The 22445-nt window shown below is 39.6% G+C and overlaps 1 protein-coding gene across 3 annotated transcripts in view; it reads right to left on the bottom strand.

The window, feature by feature from the left end:
- The window catches only part of limk1a (LIM domain kinase 1a), a 64552-nt gene that overhangs the window by 17810 nt on the left and 24297 nt on the right, over positions 1-22445 (bottom strand). For 2 of the 3 annotated variants that reach the window (XM_005915880.3, XM_005915881.3), the window contains one exon: positions 14385-14523. In XM_005915880.3, the coding sequence (XP_005915942.1) occupies positions 14385-14523 (139 nt within the window). Of the gene's footprint in view, positions 1-4664; positions 5022-14384; positions 14524-22445 lie in introns of those variants that run through there. The other variant, XM_005915882.3, reaches the window with a different exon arrangement.

The following is a 22445-nucleotide window of genomic DNA, read 5'->3' as shown; positions in this document are numbered from 1 at the left end:
CTAATGAGATACAGGAGGACTAAGAAGGGGCACCGCGTGGAGGAGAGCTGGACAAAGAATAATCAATCACATGCAAACAGAATTTACTCATTCAGCTGTTCCGTTATTTAACTTTCTGATAAACTAGTGGAGAAATAATCACCAGAATACCTGATGAAATATTAACGTTGACTGTGCCCCTGCAATACTGCATATGATTCGGGTCATTATAAAAAGGACTCATGGCTGCAAACCTGCAAACCTGAATCAGCCTCTAAGCAGAACTACTTTTAAATGGTAGTAAACCTAAAAACAGAGAGGGGAAAAGTGAAGATCAAAGAATCAATGAAAACCTCCGTCTACAGCCATATGTCGACTACTCCTCCCTCCTGGGAAAACAGCAGTGAAGACACACAAACAAGTAAACACATGTCGAGGCCTTGAGCTGCAGCAAGGGAGACCCCGCAATTAATTTATGGCTTTTTAAAGTAATTCAGCTCCTTCCAGCTACACAGCAATAAAATATGCCCCCATCCTGACTTATTTGTATGTTAAATATTTCAGTTTGTGCTTTTGAAGTTAAAAACAACAAAAGTTAGAGAATAAGAGTCAACTTGTATCCTAAGAACAAAAGAGGAGAAAATAGAAAATAGGCTCTGTAATGGACACAGGGAACGAGGCAGCTGCGAGGTTAATCGACCAGCTTAATTTCTTTATTCGTCAACTAAGCAGTCACAAAAAGAGGAGCCATAAAAATTACACCGTGACTTCGAAAGGACATGTAAACACAACCTAAAGCAGCAAGTGCTGTGAGAATGGGAGATCATTGTAAAGTTAAACACAAAAGCTGCCCGATTATTTTTAGCGCCACATTTTCTCTAAGGTGTAGATTTCTCTTAGGTGCAGCCCTGCAAATAAATTAAGAAGACAGGAAGAGAGGACAGCTGGACGGAGATGAAACGGACGTGTGGCTCTGCACGCCCTGACTCTGTGGCGGCCATTTGCTTGCTATGCAGACACAACAGACACACACACCCTCTTTAAACCCGCATGTGACAGGCGACAGCTGCTCCCCTCACACTTAGGACGTGGTCTCCCTCTAAAGTGTGGATTGAGTGATTAAAAATAAAGGACAAAAGATGAAATACGAAATCACTCAATGGAAAAAAGAAAAAGAAAAATAGGTTTGAGAAACACCAAATGCATTAATACACCACTGGTTCCACATCCTATCCTGACATAAGGTCTGTGGGCGTGTGTCGAGTCTGCATTAGCTCATAGTCATGCTCAAGAGTGTGTGCGATGGTGTGCGCTAGCCTCGTGTCCTCTTCGAGTGAACACAAACCAAACAGAGAACACATGTCTGCCTGGGGGGGAGAGGAAGTAGGTCCACGGGGTCCAGGTGTAACCGGGTCAAGCTGCCGTTACTCTGCTGCCACGTGCGCCATGTTCATGGGATGACAGAGAGAAATGAAGCTAAAGAACAGTTGAGGTCTTTGCAGCTTCTGTGCTCAAATGTTTATACTAATGATGTTTTTAAAGAGTGTGGAGTTTACTAAAAGTGCAGTTTTAATGCTAATTTCTTCTACATGTATATATGTAATTCTATAGATAACATTCATGAAGGAAGTTGGTTTGTTTGGTGTCATTAACAGCCTAGTGCACTGTAACTTGAAATTAGTTTATTTAATCTTCTCAACTAGTTTAATATTCAGCAAACTGATAGAAGTTAGCTACACAACAGCTACACTTGCCAAATAGTTGGTACATTATTTGTTACTAAGTCTAATCATAAGAGTTATTAAACGCTGGTTCTCTTCTACAGTCTGCCTTGCCGTGTCCGATCACGGCAGATGGCTTCTCTTTCCCTTAACCTGGTTTTCTTCCTGTTAAAACAGAGTTTTTGCTTTACACCGTCACCAGGTGTTTGCTCATAGGGGTTGTTCGATTGTTGACGTTTTCTCTCTATTACTGTAGATATTATAAAGCACCTTGAGGCCGCTGTTGTTGTGATTAAGTGGCATATAAATAACACAGAATTTAATTGAAATGACTTGAATTGAATGACTCATCTCTACATCAAAACTATTTTTTAGCTTCTTTCCAAGATGTGGATTAAGCCTAATCCCAGGTAAAAAAAGAAAAAGAAAAAAAAAGTTTTTGTGTTCTAGCTAATCCATGTCTGGGGAACTGGGCACTTGAAACAAGTTTTAAACAAGTTTTAACCAAGGATAAATCTTACAACACACAGGCTAAATGTTAGAAGAGCTCATACAAGTGAATCTAACAAAAGTCATGTTTGGAGAGAAGCCTTTAATTTAGTAGCAGAATTTCATCATCAGCGTGTGAAACAGAATCAAGGAGAGTCTTCATGTTAAATTGTGAAAGTCATTGCTGGAAAGTTTCTTCACAATGACCTCATCATCTTGTTTTTACTATATCATACTATATGTAGATAAAAGTATCTACTGTCTGACACATCAGTACTTAAGTTTGTTAAAAAAAAATTCTATTATCTGAATTTTCTCCAAACACTGAGGATCCCTCAAGTTTAAAGAGCTCACTCCTTAAACAGTTTAGCATACATCATCACCACGTTATTAAGTGGTTGCAGTCTGCGGGGTTTTTCTGGTGAAGAAGTACTGATGAGGTGATGGGGAAGAAAAAATTCTAAGTGGTTTCGAGTGTTACCTCATTACCACCAACGTGTGACCGTCACCCACAGACACTTTTAGGTTAATGTAGCCTTCAAACTTTGTTTGTTTTTTAATGATTTATAAGTGCAACCTTAGAGTGGCTGTGGAATGTGAAGTGACCCTTGGAGGTTGTTTTTTAGGAATTTACAACAGTGTAATACTCTCAGTGACAGATAAAACAACAACACTGAGGCCTGAGTAAATACAGTTATAATTAGCATGTAGATTATGTTACAAACACATGGGCTGAAAAAACTAAGGCAGACCAGTGGCAGCAGTTCCTTATATAAAATTTCAAAGACACGTTTTTACAGTTAACAGTCTCTCATTTCTATTTCATACGTCATGTTCCAACCCAAATCATTTAGTTCTTGTTTTGCTCCGGTTTTGCTTCAAGATCTTTCATATCTTCTTCGTGACATTTTTCCATTTCCATCACATCATTTCACATTTTCCTCACTGATTATGTTTACTAATGAAAGCCTTATACAAAGCCTTATACAGCAGTGAATACAAAGGACCACAAACAGATGCCACATGTCTGATCGCAGACGTGAAGAACTTTCTAGAAAACAGCAGGGCCAAAGCACTGGGAAGTTGACACACTGATCTCACGTCTAAAGTGAAGACATAATGATTTTTATGAAACTATATTAACAGCAAAGTAAATGTGAGATGTTTAATGAGAAAAAACTTGAATATATTTGAATATATTGTTTTTTAACTTATCTATTTAAGGAGTACATTAGTGGAAATCTGATGCCTCTGGGACACCACAGGAACACAGTCAAAGGATAACGTCACTAGGCGCTTGCAGGTCTGCATATCCAAACCATTGACTATTTGTACAAATTTCCTAGGCATACACACCAAACGTGAATAAAGGTGCACCCATTCTGAAACAGAACCCCTGCAGCTAGAAGCACCGGTTGGATCCTCTGACTTAACAACACTCTTGCAAAACGTGAAAGAATGACCTCATATCAACAACGCAAAGGGTGACTCTGAATGGACTCACAGGATTATAGGAGATCTGGCTTTGCTTAAACCCGTCCTTGATGTAATGAACTTTCCTCTGAGGCATCCTGCATGAGCTAAACAGAAATACGCAGTCCATATGTGACTGAGTTCACTGAAAGCAAAACAAAATTTTAATAGCTGTGTTTTAAAAAAATGACATCATGTGGGGGAATAGTCAGAAGAGCATGTGTATCTGATACCTGATTTGCTGCACTGAGATTGAGCTACAACTGGGTCAAATACTAAAATCTGTCAAAGGGATTTCCTAAAGCTTTAACACAGAGTATGATCAAGATGCTGCACAAAACTGCAATCAAAGCTGGCTAAACAGAAATCAAGTAAAAAGAAGCTGAAGCTACAGTACACATCATTTAAGCAAACATAATTAGACTGAAAGGCTGACAGGGAAGACAGTGGGTCACACTGATGCTGTCTGAATGGAAACCCCCTACCGTCACAAACCGTACAGTGCCACAGCATACCCTGGCCTCCGCTTTGGAAAGCTGCTATTCAGCCTGTCGGCCCCCCTCCCTCTCTTTCTGCAAGTCTCAAATCCACATTCATTAAAAATAAATAAATAAATGAAAATGTCCTGACAGTGATTTTTAAAAATAATCTTTTTGAATGTGCTAGCACTTTTATGTGAGGAAGAACGCATCCTAAAAATAGTATATGTGCCATGGCTCATCACATTTTCATGACACTGGAGCAGAAAAAAAGACGCATATCTGTAATTAGAAAAAGCAACACACTGACCCAGTTTAAAGGGACACACAAAACACACCATATTTCATGCTCTGGCTTTAACATTAAAGAGGCATGCTGGAACAAGACTGTGCAGAAGCAACCGGCAAACTATCTGAACCAGCTTAGAGACCTGCTTCGCTGCCTCCCCGCCGGCTCATGAATACTATAAATCAATCAGAAGACACCCAGAGTGTCAGCATCAGCATCAGCGAATAGGCTCACCTTCTTATCCCTTTTCCACAGCCTGAGACAGCAGAAGCTCCAGAAAAATAAATCTCCCACCATGTCAACGGGAGCCGGCGTCTCTCCTCTTCGCTGTTCTAGTTCATTCTACTGAGGCAGGCGATTTCCCCCGCTGTCATAACAAAACACTGGCAGCAGCCAAAGCAGGCAGCAAGAGAGCACTGAGAGGGGGAGGAGAGAGCGAGCAGCCCACGCCTATGCAGCTGAGCTCATCTCTGAATCAGTGCCACTCCTCCTCTCCCCCCCCAACCACTCTGCCTTCCCCTTCTCTCTCGCTCACTTTTGCTATGACATCATCGTTTCCTGTTTGGCCCAGCCCACTCTTGTACACGCTGTCAGCTTGCCGGCTGCTTCGCACCCCCTCCGCCCAACCCCCCACGGTGTCTTCAGAGAATTCCTTCCCTCTCCCCCTATTCCTGTAATCACATTTTGAAAGCGGCAACAGTCACAGGCCTGACTTATTGAATGTTATGCTATGGAAAGTTGTTGTGTTTTTTTTTAGGTTGGACTAATTTGTTTGTGTTGCATGTTTAATTTAGTGTTGTGCTGAACTAGGTAAAGTGAATACACTGGGCTTGTTATTTTCTTCCTTTAAACAAAAAAACTTGATAAAATTGCAATTACTGATTCTTTTCAAATCTCAAATATTAATAGTAAAGCAAACCACAGTGAAAGCAAGCCACAAGCTTACTATTCAACCAAATCAACAAAACTAGTAAAACCCAAGTAAAAATAATACAGCCTAAAAATAATAACGTAATAGCAGCAAACATTTTAGAAGTTAAACCTTTAAAAACTGTTTAATATAATAATTAATATTTTATTTTAAGTGTTTTTTCTGACCAACTAAAGCTTCATTCAACATCCTGCAGATCGATGGAAATGCATAACTAAATAGTAAATACTTTTTAAGTCTTGTCCTATGCTAATGTCAGATTACAACAGGCAGGATTTCACCACATAAAGTTGAAAAAAAGTTCAGAGACAGCTCTTTGTTACATATACTGTAAAATAGGTGTGTCCTATTGCGCTTTTCCCGTCTTAGCCTGTACAGAACAGTTTGGCACAAACATGTCGTGCATGCCAAGAAGTCCAAGTCTCTGCCCTCACTTTAGACTGGTGCTGGAGGACCATCTGAGTGTGCACTGTGCAGATATTAATAGACATTCAGACCCATTCACACTAAAGTGGTGGAGACAGACTGCAGTGAGAGACAGCTGCCAGGCAAGCATATGATATGGATTCATATTATCTTAATAATGTGATTATTGGAAGGTCTAGTGACAAAAAGCTTTTATAATGATTCAAGATTCAATATAAAGAATGTCTCTTGCAAAAGGTCCTAGGCCAAGTCAGCATTAACCAAGCAGGGTTTTTTGTTGGTAGGAGAGACTGAAGCTCTAGGAAAATAATCAGTAAAGGTTTTCACTCAGAAATGTAAACAAATTATATAACAAGGCATACACAGTTCTCACAGATATATGTTAATGCTAAGTCAGAGACAGAGCTCCTGGGATTCTTTAATTTTAACCTTTATACCCACTTAACAATCTCACTTGTGACACTGTAGCCAGGATGTAAAATGTACAAAAGTATGGTTAGTTACACTCACTGGACACTTTTTAGATATACCTATTTAAGCTGTTGTTAAATGTCTAATTAGCCAGTCACATGCCAGGATGCATACAGCATGCATTTAGGCATGTACACGGTCAAGATGACCTCTGAAGTTCAAAGTGAGCTTCATGATCAGGAAGAAAGGTGATTTAAGTGACTTTGAATGTGCCATGGTTGTTGATTCCACATGGGCTAGTTTTGTATTTCAGAACTCGCTGAAAGAAAAACCACACTTTGTGCCACTCCTGTCAACTTAGAACTGGAAAGTGAGGTCTTATTTTCAAATCTCAAATTAATACAGCATCTTTGTGATGTCGCAGATCAGGTGATTTGGATTATGAATGTTCAGCCAACAAATCTGCGTGGCACTGTCACGGAAACGTGGACCAGAGTCACTAAGAAACCTGATCCTCCAAAAGAAGCATTATAATACACTGTCTATGTGAATAGGCAAATATTTCTGTTATTCATGATCCCAAGGCAGAGAAAAACAAACAAAAATAAACAAACAAAAACATTCTTGACTGTCTTAGTATGCAGAATACTACTTAGTTAATTATATATATTAAGTTATATATATATAATTATATATAAGTAATGCTGATTCATCAACTGTTAGCTTCATGGTTACTTGCGCAGTTCTGACCAGGTTTAACATTATGATCAAATTTCACTATAGAAATCCAATGAAAACTTCAGCTTAACTGTCACTGCTTACAAATTGAGAAAAAGGGAGGGATTGCTACTGTGCTTAATTTGTCTGCATGCAGGAGCGTACTCTACTCATACTCAGCAAGCTCAGTGAGCAGTCATTAAGTATTTAATTTCCCATCTGATAAAGTTACTGTCATGCACTGGAGGAAATTCACCCTCTGTTCACCAGGTGGTTATTTTTATAATGCTATGATGTCACTAGAAAATTATGAACTGAGTATTTTCTCAGAAATGTCACTAGAATAGGATACAACAAGTATGTTATGAAGTAAATATCCTTTTAATTAGGATTGTGTTATATTCTTTAAGAAGCTGATTTCATGAGTAATAAAACAAACTTCCTTAAATTATTACACTCTGTGGAAGCGATGCAGAGATGTTAACCCAATTACCAGATGAACGCTGGGAAGTAATATATTTCCAGCTGTAAGCAAAGCAAGGTTCGGGACTTTAATCAACTTTAGATAAATCTACATACAAACTGCTGTAAAACAAAGAACTAAATACAATCCGTGAGGTATTCAACTAGAAAGAATTAGCAACAGGAGTGAAAAACTGCATCGGTAACCTGTATAGTGTGTGACACTAAACTGGCCTCTTTGCAGAAAGCAAAAGTTAAGTTCAGTCCAAGCTGCAGGCACAGAACTCAGAAGTGAAACCCAACAGCCCACAGCTACCCTACGGGGGGGAATTCAGCCCACAGAGGTGGCTGTTCTCATCAGTGTTTCCACACCGGGAAGAGGAAATGATAAACAAGTGTCTTAACACATTTTACTGAAGGCCATTTGCAGATTACTATGTCTGATTAAAATATTTAAAACAGGGAAGTGATTGTAACATAATCTATTTCCTGCCATCAAACAGAGCACAGTGTGAGAACCTGGCCTCTGAGAGGGAGTTCATATTTAGACTTCAAAATACGATGCAAATTAAAGAGATTACAACATGCTGAAAGAGAGCTTTAAACCAGTTAGTTACTGATGAGATCAACGGGTGCTCTTGAAAAAGCAGTACCACAATCTGAACTGCAGCATCTTAAACATATGTTTTGGCAACACATTAGATGTATCTGTCCTCACTTAGTGGCAAAAGAATCATCAGGCAGTTACAGAAACAACTGGCAGACTCCCATGTACACACAAGACACATCAGACCAGTGGGAGTTGGTAAAGTTCAGTGTAGATCTGGGACTTTCCACTGGTTTTACAGCCAACCCAGACACACGTATTACTTAATATTAACTAAAAATGAAAAGCAACATTTGTATACCCTCACTCAACCTAAATCTGCTGAACAGTTCAAATGAAAAACTATGTACACAAATGCCTATATTTCATCATTTAACTTATTTTAATATAATAAGCTAATTTATGTAATCATTAACACCGCACAAAGTTTCAGATACATCTGACTGAGTGAAACTGAAAACAACAGTAACGTGTCAAGAACACAACAGAAGTACAGCACATGTTGTAACAGGGTTTTGAAATTTTCATAAAGGAACACATGATGCCAAAGAAAAGAAAAGAAAATTCCAAAGACTCACAAACACTTGTGATTTCAGGGAAACGCCTCGGATTTTACCTCCAACTGTTTCAGTACATCTTGTATTCTAAGACACAGCAAGGGAAAAGTCCCTGAGATTTATTGTTTAAGGCCTGTCGGGCCAGAATAACCGTCATTTCTCCAAAGCTGTCAGTAACACAACGCAATGAAAACTAACAAACAGCAAACTTGGAAAGGGTTTGGGACCTGATGGACACGCTGCATATAAACTCAGGCCATACAATCGTTTTGTTTAGTAATAGTTTCAATTAATATAAAAAGTTTACTTTCTCATGAACAACCAAGTGCAGTGCTTCCTGTGAGACTCCTCAGCGCATTTTATTTCCCCATCACCTTTACACTTTTATACAACATGTTTATTAACTAGTCCTCTGATTTGGTTTGTCTTTTGTGGAAAGAGCTTTGCCTTAGTAACTGTATGATTCTGTAGGAGCAGAAGTGGCAGTACAGGCAGCAGCGCTAATGTCAGACACATTCATATATTTGACTTACTTTGTAGATGTTTTTGTCTTCCCTTTTTTCCTTTTGATTTTCCATTTTAACTTCATTTTGGTTCAGTTAGACAAATCCTATACAACTATATATGCAACCTGAGCTGAAAATCACATCAGATTTACTATGCAGGCGGCCGCTTGCCAAGTATTGCAGACTTTATACAGCATATTTACAGTGTACCTGTATTTAGTGCTACACAACCCAACTTAAAATGTCTCTTAAAACATTTCCACATTTCTCAATCTTGAACTGTTCTGCTCTTTTCCTCTTCTACTTTGTTCCTTCTACTTCTACTCTCCTACTTCTTCAAAACTAATGTATGTCTCAAATATGCAGCAATGTGAAGCAGTTTTACTCATTTTTGACTCATATCTATCATGCACTACCATCAGGGAGGTGTTTGAAATTCCCTCTGTAGCATGACAACTAGCCCAAACATACTATCAGAGCCCTAAACAACTATCATAGCAACAATATGAATGGAGCTTCTACATCCCTAAGCATAGTGGAGATGGTCAGGGACCAAAGAGGACTGAATCCAAAAATGAACTGTGACAAGTTCAAAGAGTTAAGGTAGAGTTTAACAGAAATCTGTGAACTGCTGCTTTTTTAAGCCATGCAATAAACAAGAATGTAATTTAGACTTGTGTAAAGTAAACCCAACTTAGAAAAAAACTCAGTATTCCAAAAGTGTTATTCATTTTTTCTATTTACAGCACTTTGTATTTGCACTTTGTCCAGAATCAGAGCTCAGACTGCACCACAGCCATCACAGTCAACAACAACAAAAGTTCCTGCTGGCATGGAAGGCCGACTGACAGCAAAACGCTGTGGCAAAGATAACAAAGTAAGAGTGAGAAACAGTCAAAACAATCCACTCTCAACCTTTGGATAATTACCAGGCTCGGGTCGATGTCTGGCACAGTTTCCATTGGATGGATCTTGGCCCTGATTTGTTTGCAGAAAGGCTGACTGACTCTAAACTGAATGGGGGCACAGCTGGGATTACTGCAGATTCATTTGTCAGGAGGAGGAGTAATGGAGGGAAAGAGTGATGAGAGGAGAGGGAATTCAATTCCATCTGTTCATTGCATAAATCAGTGCAAGTACAGGTAGGTAGTAAATAACTAAGAGTTATTCTCTACCTGAATTAACTTCTGTCAACTTCCAGCTTAAGGTGCTGAGAGCAGCAGAGGTTGTAGACACACACTTGTTTACACACCAACAGCCCCTTCCATAAAATATAACAGTCTAAGACATACTGTTAGATTTATTTGGTTTAATAGCCCCATCCACAGGGTAGCAGTGGTTACGGTCCAAAACAATAACAGAGACACACGGAGCAATCAGGAAATTCAAAGGGAGACTGAAACCACCAAAGCATTTCAAGCTTAATATTTCATTCTTGATCCTGGAAACTGTAGTAGCCAAAATAATCTCCACTTGTCTCCACCGAGAGACTCTTCTTCTGGGATTTTCAACCATAAAAAATATTACCCTGACATGTACAAGAAAGTTATAAAAGAAAAGCTGCTCCCCTTATTTACAAGGGATCAACATAGGAAGGAGTTCCGCATATTTGATTTGGCAGGATGCACTTTCTTACACATTCCTCAAGGGATTTGTCTTCTCCCAGGATCAAACCAAGGATCTGCAAAGGTGTAAACTACTGCACTGTGGAGCCACTACAAGAAAGTCCTAAAGTGCCTAAAGGAAAAAAGAACCAGTGAAACTCAGTCTTTCTGAAGAGTAACCGTGTAACATCTGGAATCGATGTTTTATTACACTGAAGAAATAATTTAATCACTTAACTGCACAGACTTTGTGTTTTTGTCCTGTTTTGATTAGAGAAGGATCAACTTCAACTTTTTGGGCTATCCCATTTTTGGATTTTCTCCAAGTGTGACCCACAGATACCATTTTTTTTAGATTCTGACTTCCTCTCTAAAAATGACAGCATGTGCAAGTAAAAGTCAACTTTCTTCAATGCAAAATTGAATTTTCATTATGAAAGACATTATTAAACTTCACAATTTCTTTATAATCCCCCCAAGCTGCAGTGAGTTACAGGATCTTCTATAGACAGCTAAAAATATAGTGCTTTACTCTGGAAGCAGGTGTAAATAATTAACTGAAAATGAGTTGCTGAACCCCCAAATTCAAAGAGATCTTTTTCTTTACCAAACAGAAGCTCATACAACATATTTAACAAAACAAATGTCAGGTACTTAGAATTATATTACAGGCATGTTAAGAATTTGTTAGCCTCCTTAAATGTCCATGTTCAGCTGGGTGAAGGTGAATTAAGAGTCTGATGTGATTTGTTGTCACAATTGCTTTCATGGTGTTTCCCCTGCAGTTTACTTTAATTCTATCATGTTGTGTGTGACTGTGCACATGACTATTTGCCTATCTACACTGTTGTGCATTTGTTCCACATGCATGAAACAGACCAGCTCGCAACTGGACATGTGTGAGGATGACCAGTCAATTCCAATCCCTGCCTGGTCAATTAGTGCACCCCTAGTTCTAATTCATTTTCTACTTTGACACTGTCAGTGTAATCGTGAATTTAAAAAAAAGTGTCAAATTTTGCTTGTATTAGATAGTTGAGATGTGAAAACGAACTAAAATGTACAGGACACAAGCGTTCTTATATACCAGCTTGATGCAAATAGCTTATTAACTCCTCCAAGCTTCTCTAATCTGTGAATGGAAAAACTTTCAGACTTTTGCACCTTTGTCTCAAAGGCATTCATATTGTCTACTCAAGCAATAACTGTCTCTGGAAAGTGTGAAAGTGAGCTTTTGCCTACCTTCTTATCTCCACACACTAAGTTGCTGCACAAAGCTGGCACTCTTGTTGCACTGTTAGTTTGGGAAAATTACTGAAATGATCTGATATACCCCAAACATTTAAAAGCAAGAGCATGAGGGCATTTCATACAATCCATAGCTTTGTAATTTGATTTACGGACAAGCATTTTTATGGATGCATCATGAATGAAGCACTGATGATGCTGTGTTATTGTTGTATGTCAATAAACTGCACATAGTAAACACACAAAGAAAAAACACTAAATCTAGGCGTTGCTTGTGGACATTACTGTAGCAGGAGAGATGAAATCCTGTGAAACACAAAAACAGCTCTTCCATGTTTGTCTGCAGACTCTGACTCATCACTGCATGATGGAGCTCAAAATGGTTTCACCGACTGTGACAGCAGCTTTTTAAGGTGCAGTGGCCTCAGTGATTTTTAAAAATAGGATTGTGCTTTCCTACTAATCTGCATAGGCGTCAGAGTGACTGTGCAGGATGGGAGTAGGCTTCTCCTTCTTTATGGGATGTGGCACGGATGTAGGGAGCTGACCTTGGTCTGCATGTGTGCACAGTGATACAATTGGACTGGCCATCTTGAAGCCTGACTGGCTCACCAATCTTAAATTTGCTAAAGTGCAGCTGCAGAGACAGTCAATCAGTGACTCTGCACTGTAAGAGAAGCAATAAACAAGAAAGAGAAGGAGAAAGAGGTAGCAATCACTCCACCTAATTCACTTTACAGTCTCCTCTGTATCATTACTGAGATTGCACAGCAAAGGGCAAGCTGTCTGGAGGCAGAGTAATGATAAAATACACACATGAACCCAAACATTGCATTCTGCTAGCTTCTGCTTCTGACCAGGAGGAAAATGTGGAAAACCAGATACTCGGTATGCAAAGAATGAACTCAGCTTCCCCCCATCAAAGGACCACCAGCGTGTGGGTGGCAATAACTGCACACTATTACTTCAAAGAGCCACTAGACAAATCTTACTGCGACTACCACATTTTACTATGGTAAAATGTTGCACCTCTAGACAGCTGCAGCAAAAACCTCCCTGATTTGGTCGCAAGCAGGTAGCCCTGGTCGCTCATAGCTTGCATGGAAGACACAGACTCTTCACTGCTAACAGGTGTGAACAGTGTGGCACAAATGTTCACTTTCGAAGTAAAAGTTGTTGGTTGCAACACCTGCAACAATAACGTTTGCTCTAATGGGTATCGTGAACACGAGATACCAAAAACCAAAACAGCTGTTTACTTTAATAATGAATGAGCTTTGCTTCATGAACAAACTGTACACACTGACCACATTTCTATGTAAATTTACAAGTTTGTTACTTCAATAAGACATTTAAGGTCAGGCATGCAGCAACTGCTCTTTCACTTTTCTAAAATAACAAGAACAAAAGATCAGATAAGTAGCTATATTTGGGCTTATCCAGGTAACATCAGTGTTAACGGTGAGTATTTGGTATCACAAAGCCGGTTCACTTCTCACAGGGCTACACTGCCATGGGAACTTGTTGCAGGCCTATTCTGCTCAGGAGCAAGATAAGAGATAAGAGAACAACATATACAAAACCACCTCAGGCTGACGATCATTCTATGGAAAATCACATAATCACTCCTGGAATATCTCTGCTAGTTGGGATGTTGATTGTAGCCAGGAATAATAGTCAAGTAAGAAATATAGATTCAGATACAGAAAACATAGCCTTGGTGTGTTGAACTTGCTTTGTAAGGGAATCTCTTGGAAATGGCTTAATGTTTGTGCTAAGAGGTGATCTTAGCAGCATAGGAAGACTGTTTTTTGCAGCTGAAATTACAGTGTGAACCATCCAAATATCATCTTGGCTGCATCTCTCCAACCACCTCAGCAACGACGAGTTAACACGCCAGGAGATTTGCAAACAGGCACAAAACAACATCAGAAAAAAACCCGCCATCCATTTGCATTTCTGCTACTGCTGGCATTGCACTGGCAGGGAAACTGGGCCCTCAGATATATAACGACAACATATTTTATTACACCAACATACAATATTAATCAGTCTCTCCAGGCTTTGAATGTGTGTGATTCCATCACTAATCAACAAATAGACACAAGTCTCTTTTGGTGCTGGTATCTTGTCTTTTCTATAATGCAGCAGCACTTATCAGCAGAAGCCAAGTTTATCTGCTTTCCAGCACTGTGGCCACATCTATTGTGCACTCAAACCTCTCCTGTGTCACAACAAGAGCTCGGACTTTCACTGGAGGTCTGTAAGAAGATCTCTCTAAGCTGCCAAAGGCATCAGGGTCAGTTATAGGTCTGGCACATGTCCTATTAAAATCTACGCTTGTTGGCACACAGCAGCCAGTGAGGCTGTAAACGTACAGACTCAGATGTGTGTATGGGTCTGTCACGGCCTGAACTCAAGGTTTATCGGCAAACCAAGAACCGTGGGGGTGCTAAGTGATGAGTTAAGTGGCAGATCCTCTTACCATAATGAGGCCAGTGGTGATCGGGTCGTTGCAGCCATGGCACAGCTCCCCAAATTTGGCCCAGTAGTCCTTCTTGCAGAAGAGCCGGCCATCTTTTTCATAATACCAGTGGGACAGCGAGGCGCTGCACTCACAACACCTAACAGGAGCGGAGACAGAAACGGACACAAGAACAATTAATTTAACAGAAGATTAAAGACAAAGTAATACCACTGCTCCCTTAAACATGAATAATCCAAACATAATGAAGATGATCAAGTCCCTTTGCAGTCATAAAAGAGAGAAAGTAAATTAAACTTTTTGACAACACAGAAATTAAAAACATACAACAACCAGCATGAAATATTTGAATTGCAATAAACCAAACCAAAAGTTTTTCCAATTTACGATATTCTAATAAAAAAAAAAAGAGAAATAAAATAAACTAACCTTGCTTTCATATTTAAAATGGGCAGACAAAACAGATGAATTAAACAATTACATGTAAAATCATTTACTGCTGATCAATATTATAAACAGATTCATCAGCTGTAATTTTCAGCACCCTGAGTAGTTCAGTCAACCTGCAGGTCAGACCTCCAGGAAAGTTAAGTGGTGCACAGCAGATTGACTTGTTATTGTGCTGACAGAACATAATATTGTACTGCTCTCTGTAAACCATACTTTAACCCTCCTAATGATGCCTTGCAGAGCTCCAAATTATAGTTTTCATAGCAATAACAAGTTCCTTCGTTGCCCCGTCACACACCACGCAATAGGCAAATGATAATACATTAACCCACAGCTTATGACTGGAAAAACAAAACAGAGTCACAGCAAATAGAAAACATGAATGATAAACAGAGCAAACACTACGTCAACCGACGTAGCTTAGTAAGCTAGGCTAAGTTAGCCTAGTAAGCTAGCATAAACCTAGAATAAATAGGATAAATAAAGTGTATCTTATGTTATCTTTATCGTATTTTGATTAATTCACAACCCCAATATCAACAAAGTTTGGACGCTGTGTAAAATGTCAACAAAAAGGAATGCAAATTTTATAAACACATTTTATTCACAACAGATTATAGAAAACTTTTTTTTAAACTGAGACATTTTACCATTTTAGGGAGAGAAAAAACAGCTCATTTTGAATTTAATGGCAGTAACGTGTTAAAAATAAGCTGTGATGGGGTAACAAAAGGGTGAAAAAGTAAGCGGTGTGGACTAAGAAGAAACTGCTGGAGGGACACTTCGCAATCAATTAGGTTACCTGGCAACAGATTGGTAACATTATTGGATATAAAAAGAGCACCTTTGAGAGACAGAGTTTCTCATAAATAAATATGGGCAGTTGTTCACCAATTTGCAAAAACAATTGAGTCTACAAATTGTGGAGCAATTTCAAAATAATGTTCCTCAATGTAAAACTGCAAAGAACAAATATCTCATCATCTACAGTACATAATATCATCAACAGATTCAGAGTAATCGAGAAATCCCCAGTGCATGGTGCAAGGCCAAAAACCAATACTGGAAACAAGACGGATCTTGGGATACTCAAGTGGCATGGAAATCACTGGATGGACTCAGGAACATTTCCAGAAGTCATCGTCTGTGAGTACATTTCACCGTACAATCAGCAATTGCAGATTAAAGTTCTATGATGCAAAAAAGAACGTGATCCAGAAGCAGGACCATCCAGCTTGTTATCAGCACTCAGTTGAAAAGCTTGTGTCTCTGATGGTGCAAGGGTGTTTTAGTCCCTGTGCAACATGCAGCTTGTACACCTGGAAAGGAACCATCACTGTATATACAGATTTCACAAGAATACATGCTTCAACCAGACAACATGCAAATTTTCATTACCCTACATAACTTTAAATGTATTTATTTTATTAACATGAATTTAAAACACACAAACACACTCACACACAGACATACACACAACAAAACACTCCGTCATCAGGCTGCTCCCGTTTGAGTGTCTGAAAATAAGCCAGTGTTGTGGTATGGTTTCTGAGCCTGAGTCTACACCAGTTACTAAGAAGATGGTCTGATAGTGAGCCCAAAAAACATCCTTATCTCTAGAGCTAGTATATCACCAGAGTTTAATCGCAAAACCAGTCAGTCACCCTGATAGACATCAGATGATGACAGACAGAAGGCAGCTGAGACGGCAACAGACAAAAGGCTGTTTGTATGGTGATAGACAATGAGACAGATACGAGACACACAACTTCCAAGTTCACCTACAATGCAGATAGTACAGACTGATACACATGTGAGTGTGACATTCAAAATAAGTCCAGGTGTTTTCCTGGTAACTGATGGCAGATAAGAAAAGTAATTCTATGGGAATAGTGTGTTAATCTCTTATGGGTCAGACTTTTGTTGAACACACAACTGGGAAAGAAATGTCCATAAAAAAACAGGTTGAGTCCTCCTGATTTTCCAGCCGATCAGAAAACAATTGCTTTTTTTCTCCACACTGCATGACTTTGTGAAAGTCGTAGGCACAATAGCTCTGCATGTGTCCATAAATCAAAATGTGTGCTAATCCCCCATGCATGTGATAATGCATTGGTGAGGTAGTACACTGCTGACGTGCTTACAGACTGTGAGTGCTTGTTTGTAATCTGTCTAAATCAGTGCGTCTAGCATCCATGACTAAGTGAGCATCTCTGGTCCTTCCCAGTGGAGCTTGCCTCCCATCAGCTGGCCGTCTGGGCTCATCTCTGCTCAGGGCAGCTTAAAACAAGGGCTGCTTGCTCTAAACATATTATGGATTCAGAAGCTGGAGCATAATTGACTTTATCCCTGAGCCAGAATAATACAAGTTGATTGTAGGTGAGGGGTCAGAGTAAGAGCAACTACTACGAAAGAAGGAAGAAACAAGGACTACTTACTCTGACTGGGACAGGGTTACTAAGGCTGGGTGAGCACTTTGTTGCTGGACCTTATGCCATGCAAAAGAGCTACACAACAGCTGCAGGAAGTACTGTAGGACTTGTGTGGTGGACATGTGGATTGAGCGGTGGTTGGGGAAAAGGATGTCTCCAATGTCCTGGTTGTCTTTTTTTTATTTGTGCAGACTTGTTAATTTCTTTTTTAAATGAACTATCTAGGGGTTTGAATTCTAGTTTGCAAAACACAATTAAAAAAAGGAAATTGTTTTGATCATTTATCCCCCTCCCAAAAAATTAAAGCTCCTAGGATTTTCTGCAGAGGGCTGAAATGTGGTGCAGCCTCTGCATCCCCTCCCTTTTTTTCTCTTTGCTGCACTTTAAGGATTCTTACTCACTTTGCTGAATACCTGTCTGTGTTTGCTAGAGTAAAAACTGAGAGACTCATTAATATATTCAGCAGAAGCAGCAACTTTCTGTGACTTTGCCCGAGGCCTTTCACCTTGTGTGAGCCACACACTGTGTACAAACACATGACCTTGCAGCACATACTGACACACATGCAATTTATTTATTAGACAGACACACTCAGTCTCCCCAGTGTCCGCATGCAGAGCTTCACTGCAGCTCAGCAGATTGTGGCAGAGCTGCTTCAGTATGCAGCGCGTCTGGGTGAGCAGGGGGGAGGAGGAGACTTTGAAGTGGGTCAAGGCTTTCGGAAGACGTCCGCAGTGTCGAGCCAGGAGCTACTCGGCTGTCTTGGCTCTCTGCCCCTCAATAACTGTCTATCACTTCACACGTACACATCCTGAGAGGTCCTGCTGAGGCAAAGTCATACCTGGGTGGGACGCATGCAATTCTAGGAGTCATTGTAAAGCTCAGTGGGTCTGCTACTTTCTGAAATTTGTCTCCATGTAGTCCTGAGGGGTAGCAGCGTATTAAAGATATGAGTGAATACATTAGTGCCTCCCAGGAGGAGATTGCAAAATTTCTGCCTTCAGCACAAAAATCTTATCTCTGAGGTAAAGCAGACATGCAGCAAAGCTGAATTACAACCCAAGACTCCCATGGAGGGGAAAAAAAGCCCCACCACAATAAAAAAAAAAAGTGTGTTAATGTGTATTTGTTGGCTCTCTTTTGGTGTTTTTGTGTGATTGTGTTTGGGGGTGTGGTGGCATTGACGTGTAAGAGGATTATCAGTGTGAAAGACTCAGTTAGAGCCTCTGCCCGTTCTGCTATGATGCTCCAAAAATCTAACTAGTAGAGAGCTTAACAGTTTCTCATACCCTGCTGAGCTCTGACAACTCCTCACTGTAGGGGAAAAATTAAAATAAAACAATATATATTTTACTGTAATACAAGCAGTGCTGATGGTTCACTTAATCTAAGTTACAATGGCCTGACAAACACTAGAAAAGGGGCAGGGGTAAAGAAATGCACATGCAGACCAATGAGAGGGGGCAGAGCAGATTTTAGACACAATGAATGCCAGCTGGATCTCAGAGGGGAGGAAACAACCAATGACAGAAGAGCTGAGATTAAAGGAGAGGAGTGAGTAAATCTGCAACTGTTCCCCCCCTCCTGCTCGGATCCCTGGTGGAATTAGCTGAAAGTATCTGAAAGAGGAATACATTCCTTTTCCAGGTCAAAAGGAGGCAGTTTTTTTACCCTGCCTCTCACCTCACCTTCCTCCACAAACATCTGCTCTCTATCCAAGTGCCATCACGTGTTACTCAGTGTCTGTTGAGGCATTTGTGCTCGGACAAAATCTTCTATCTTTAAGTTTTACACAACATAGACTATAGCAGCCGAATAGCAGCCACTACAGATTGAAAGCTTTGCCTGGTCTGATGAGTCTCGGTTTCTGCTGCTACATTCAGATGGTAAGGTCAGCATTTGGTGTAAACAGCATGAAACCATGGATCCATCCTGACTTGTATAAATGATTCAGGATGGTGGTGACAGTGTGACGATGTGGGGGATATATTCTTGGCACACTTTGGGTCTCTTGGTACCAAATGAGCATCATTTAAATGCTACAGCCTACCATGTCCAGACTGTATGATCACAGTGCAAGGCTCTTCTGATGGCTGCTTTCAGCATGATAACACGCCATGTCTTAAAGCTCAAATCATCTCAAACTTATTTCTTGAACATGACAATGAGGCCACTGTACTCAAATGACCTCCACAGTCATCAGATCTCAATCCAATAGAGCACATTTGTGCTGCAGATTTGTCAGTACAGACAAAAATCTCAGGAGAATGTTTCCAACACCTTGTTGCCATTAATAATTAAGGAAGCTCTGAAGGAAAAAAGGAGTCTAGATCAGTACTAGCAAGGTGTACCTAATGTGGCCAGTGAGTGAATATGGGCAGACAGATAGATGACTCGCCCCCTGCTGCCCATTATGAAGAATGCAGGCTTAAGTCTCATTTTTTTAAGATCTGTAAGCTGTGTCCAGGTCTATGACAGGTTAACCCTGACCACTTCTTTCTGGTCAGAGAACAGTCTTAATATTGAAATGTTAGAATAAATTAGTTTTTTGAATTCTGTATTTTGTAAGTTTTTTAAGGTTTTAGTCAAGCTCAACAAACATGAATCTTCACTGGATTGACAAATATCTCTTATAACTGTGTGGAAACATTGTTTACGATTGCAGTATTGAGCTATGTTAATAGAAAAATGGGCTGGTTTGGTTAAACAAGAAAAAGAAAGGAATGAAGTTGTTGACAAAATGTGCGAAACTCCAAAATCAAACTTCTGAGGTTATTTCAATTCATTCTGTTCTTTCTGATGCACACTGCAAATGTGTTTTATGGTTATTATGAAATATCCAAGAAAACAAAACTACAACATTGGATTTGAGAAGACTCTTCCTTTTGCATTTTTCATTTAATGGCCAAATTGGCTAGATAAAAAAAGAAGCTTGAATCAGTGCATTTATATAAAATGTTTCCATTCTGATACACGACATATCCATAAATGTGCATGTAGGACTAACATGCTGCTAAATGTGCTGAAACGCTATCAGTGATGGATCAGATGATCTCATTGGACAGCTCTATGATGTAATATGTTTGTGAATGACTCTTCATCTGTTCGTCACAGTGACAGCCTGACCCGGGTCGATACCTAATGTGATTAGCTTGTCCAGCTGGTATGAATGAATGAATGAATGAATGGAGAGACATGTATCTTCTGACAGACTCAATTGGAAATGTAAACACAATGAATGAGACAAGACGACACAGATGTGACCGAACACATCTCATCTGAAATAACACACAGTACATTTCAACATGTAAACAGACCACATTGTATTTATTTATGTGGCTTTGAAGTAAAATTAGAATAATTAAGTTGATCAAACTTCATTAATCATCATATTTTCCGTTATATTAAAATGAAAATATCAATGTTACATGAAATTTGAAAGGATAAACGAATTAAAGTTGCTTTTTTAATTAGCAGTGATTAAACTACAAACAGACCAATCATTGGATTTTTGGATTTTTTTCTTGTGCGGTGAAGTGAATCTACCCAGCGTTGAATTAAATTAAGTCTGTGTCTATATTGGGAGTTTTTGAACAGTCCGTTTTAATCAGATTTGCAATGATTAGTTAGTAAATTAGTTAAAATAGTTTATTTTAATTAGTTTTCTTGTCAATTAGCCAATTTGCAGGGAAATTGATCCACAAATATTTAGATTTATCTGTTGTTTAAGTTGCTTGTCAAGGAAAGTGCACTATTGAAAAACTATTTCGTGTTTGCAGGTTGTGAGAATACATTGCTCATCTCACAGCAAAATTTAAAAAAGGAGTATCTTTGGGTTCTGGACTGCTTAGCAGGACACTTAAACACATTCACTTGGGCTCTGGAAAATTTTAACACTTCTCATACTAAAGGAAGAAATTAATCTCAAAAAGACAGGATAATTCAACAGCGAGAAGAATTTCCTGCACTTCTACAGGTTTGCGTCAATCAGGAATACACAGCAGACGCGCAGACAGACAATGAATAATTTATTGGGGATAAATGTCCACATTATTTCAGCTGTCATGGCGAGGCTGAACTGACATGCGGAGCTTTGTGCTCGTAAATATAAATCTGCACTGTAGCAAATACAAAAGGAAGCAAGATTACAATTATTTTCTCCCACATGTAATCAAAGTAGACATCAGGTTTAAAGTAGTAAGTAACCTCAAGATTTTTTTAAAGGCTTAATTTAAAAAAGTTTATAAAATGCCATTTAACTGCCCATAGACTAGCCTGACATACTGAACCAGTCTTCTCAGCTCACCATCACTGAATACAACGTGAGATAAGAAAGAAAGGGCTGCATTTGTGAAGCTGGAACGGCACAGTTTTGGATATGTTGCCTGTATTTTTTCTTTACTAAAATATACACCAATAAATTCCCATATTACATATTCTAAATATATGCAAGTACTATCGCCTCAGTTTGAGCTAACTTGCTAGTATGTGAAAACATGTCTTAGATTTTATTCTCTGATGACTCGAACGCCTCGCAGTGAAGTAAAAGCAAACAAGTCTCCCACACAAACACCGCCGCCCACCCGGTCCTGGTCAGCATTTTGTGATGTGTCTTTGTGTGTGGGTGTGTACATATAACCACAGGTCATTGAATGAGGTGAAGGCTGAGGTGGCTACAGGAAACGGGAGGGCTCAAAAGGAAACAGTATGTGTGTATAGGACTGCTGCACCTCCCAAACACGTACGCGCGTACCAGCACACACAAGCATCTCTTCATCAATTATTAAATCTTCCATCATCCGAGTCAAGCTCAGGACATCCATCTTCCTTCTATCTGCAAAGACAGATGAAATGCTGAGAGTACCTATGATCAATAAGCCAATAAACAGGTCTGCCCGTCTGCCCAGAAAAATCTAGAAGAATTAGTCAACGGACATCAAACGTGTATGATATTTGACGGTGATAGAAACAAATTTGCCTACTGTGCAAAAACCCCAGAGTGAGCACTCAGCTGTTGTTACTGTGTGTGGAGGATAGGCTCAAATCAACCTCAGGCAAAAGAGAAAGGAGCACTGAGACGGAGGGGTGGTCTCACACGCACATACATGCACACACAGGGGGGAAAGTCAAGCTGAGGAAACGACTGTCTGGGGGACGCCCCTCAAAGGAGACATAAATA

Source organism: Haplochromis burtoni, unplaced genomic scaffold (genome assembly GCF_018398535.1).
Source record: "Haplochromis burtoni strain Fernald_Lab_line unplaced genomic scaffold, NCSU_Asbu1 Contig_15, whole genome shotgun sequence".
Lineage (NCBI taxonomy): Eukaryota > Metazoa > Chordata > Actinopteri > Cichliformes > Cichlidae > Haplochromis > Haplochromis burtoni.
The sequence above is the reverse complement of the archived record's forward strand: the minus strand, read 5'-3'. Positions and strand labels throughout refer to the sequence as shown.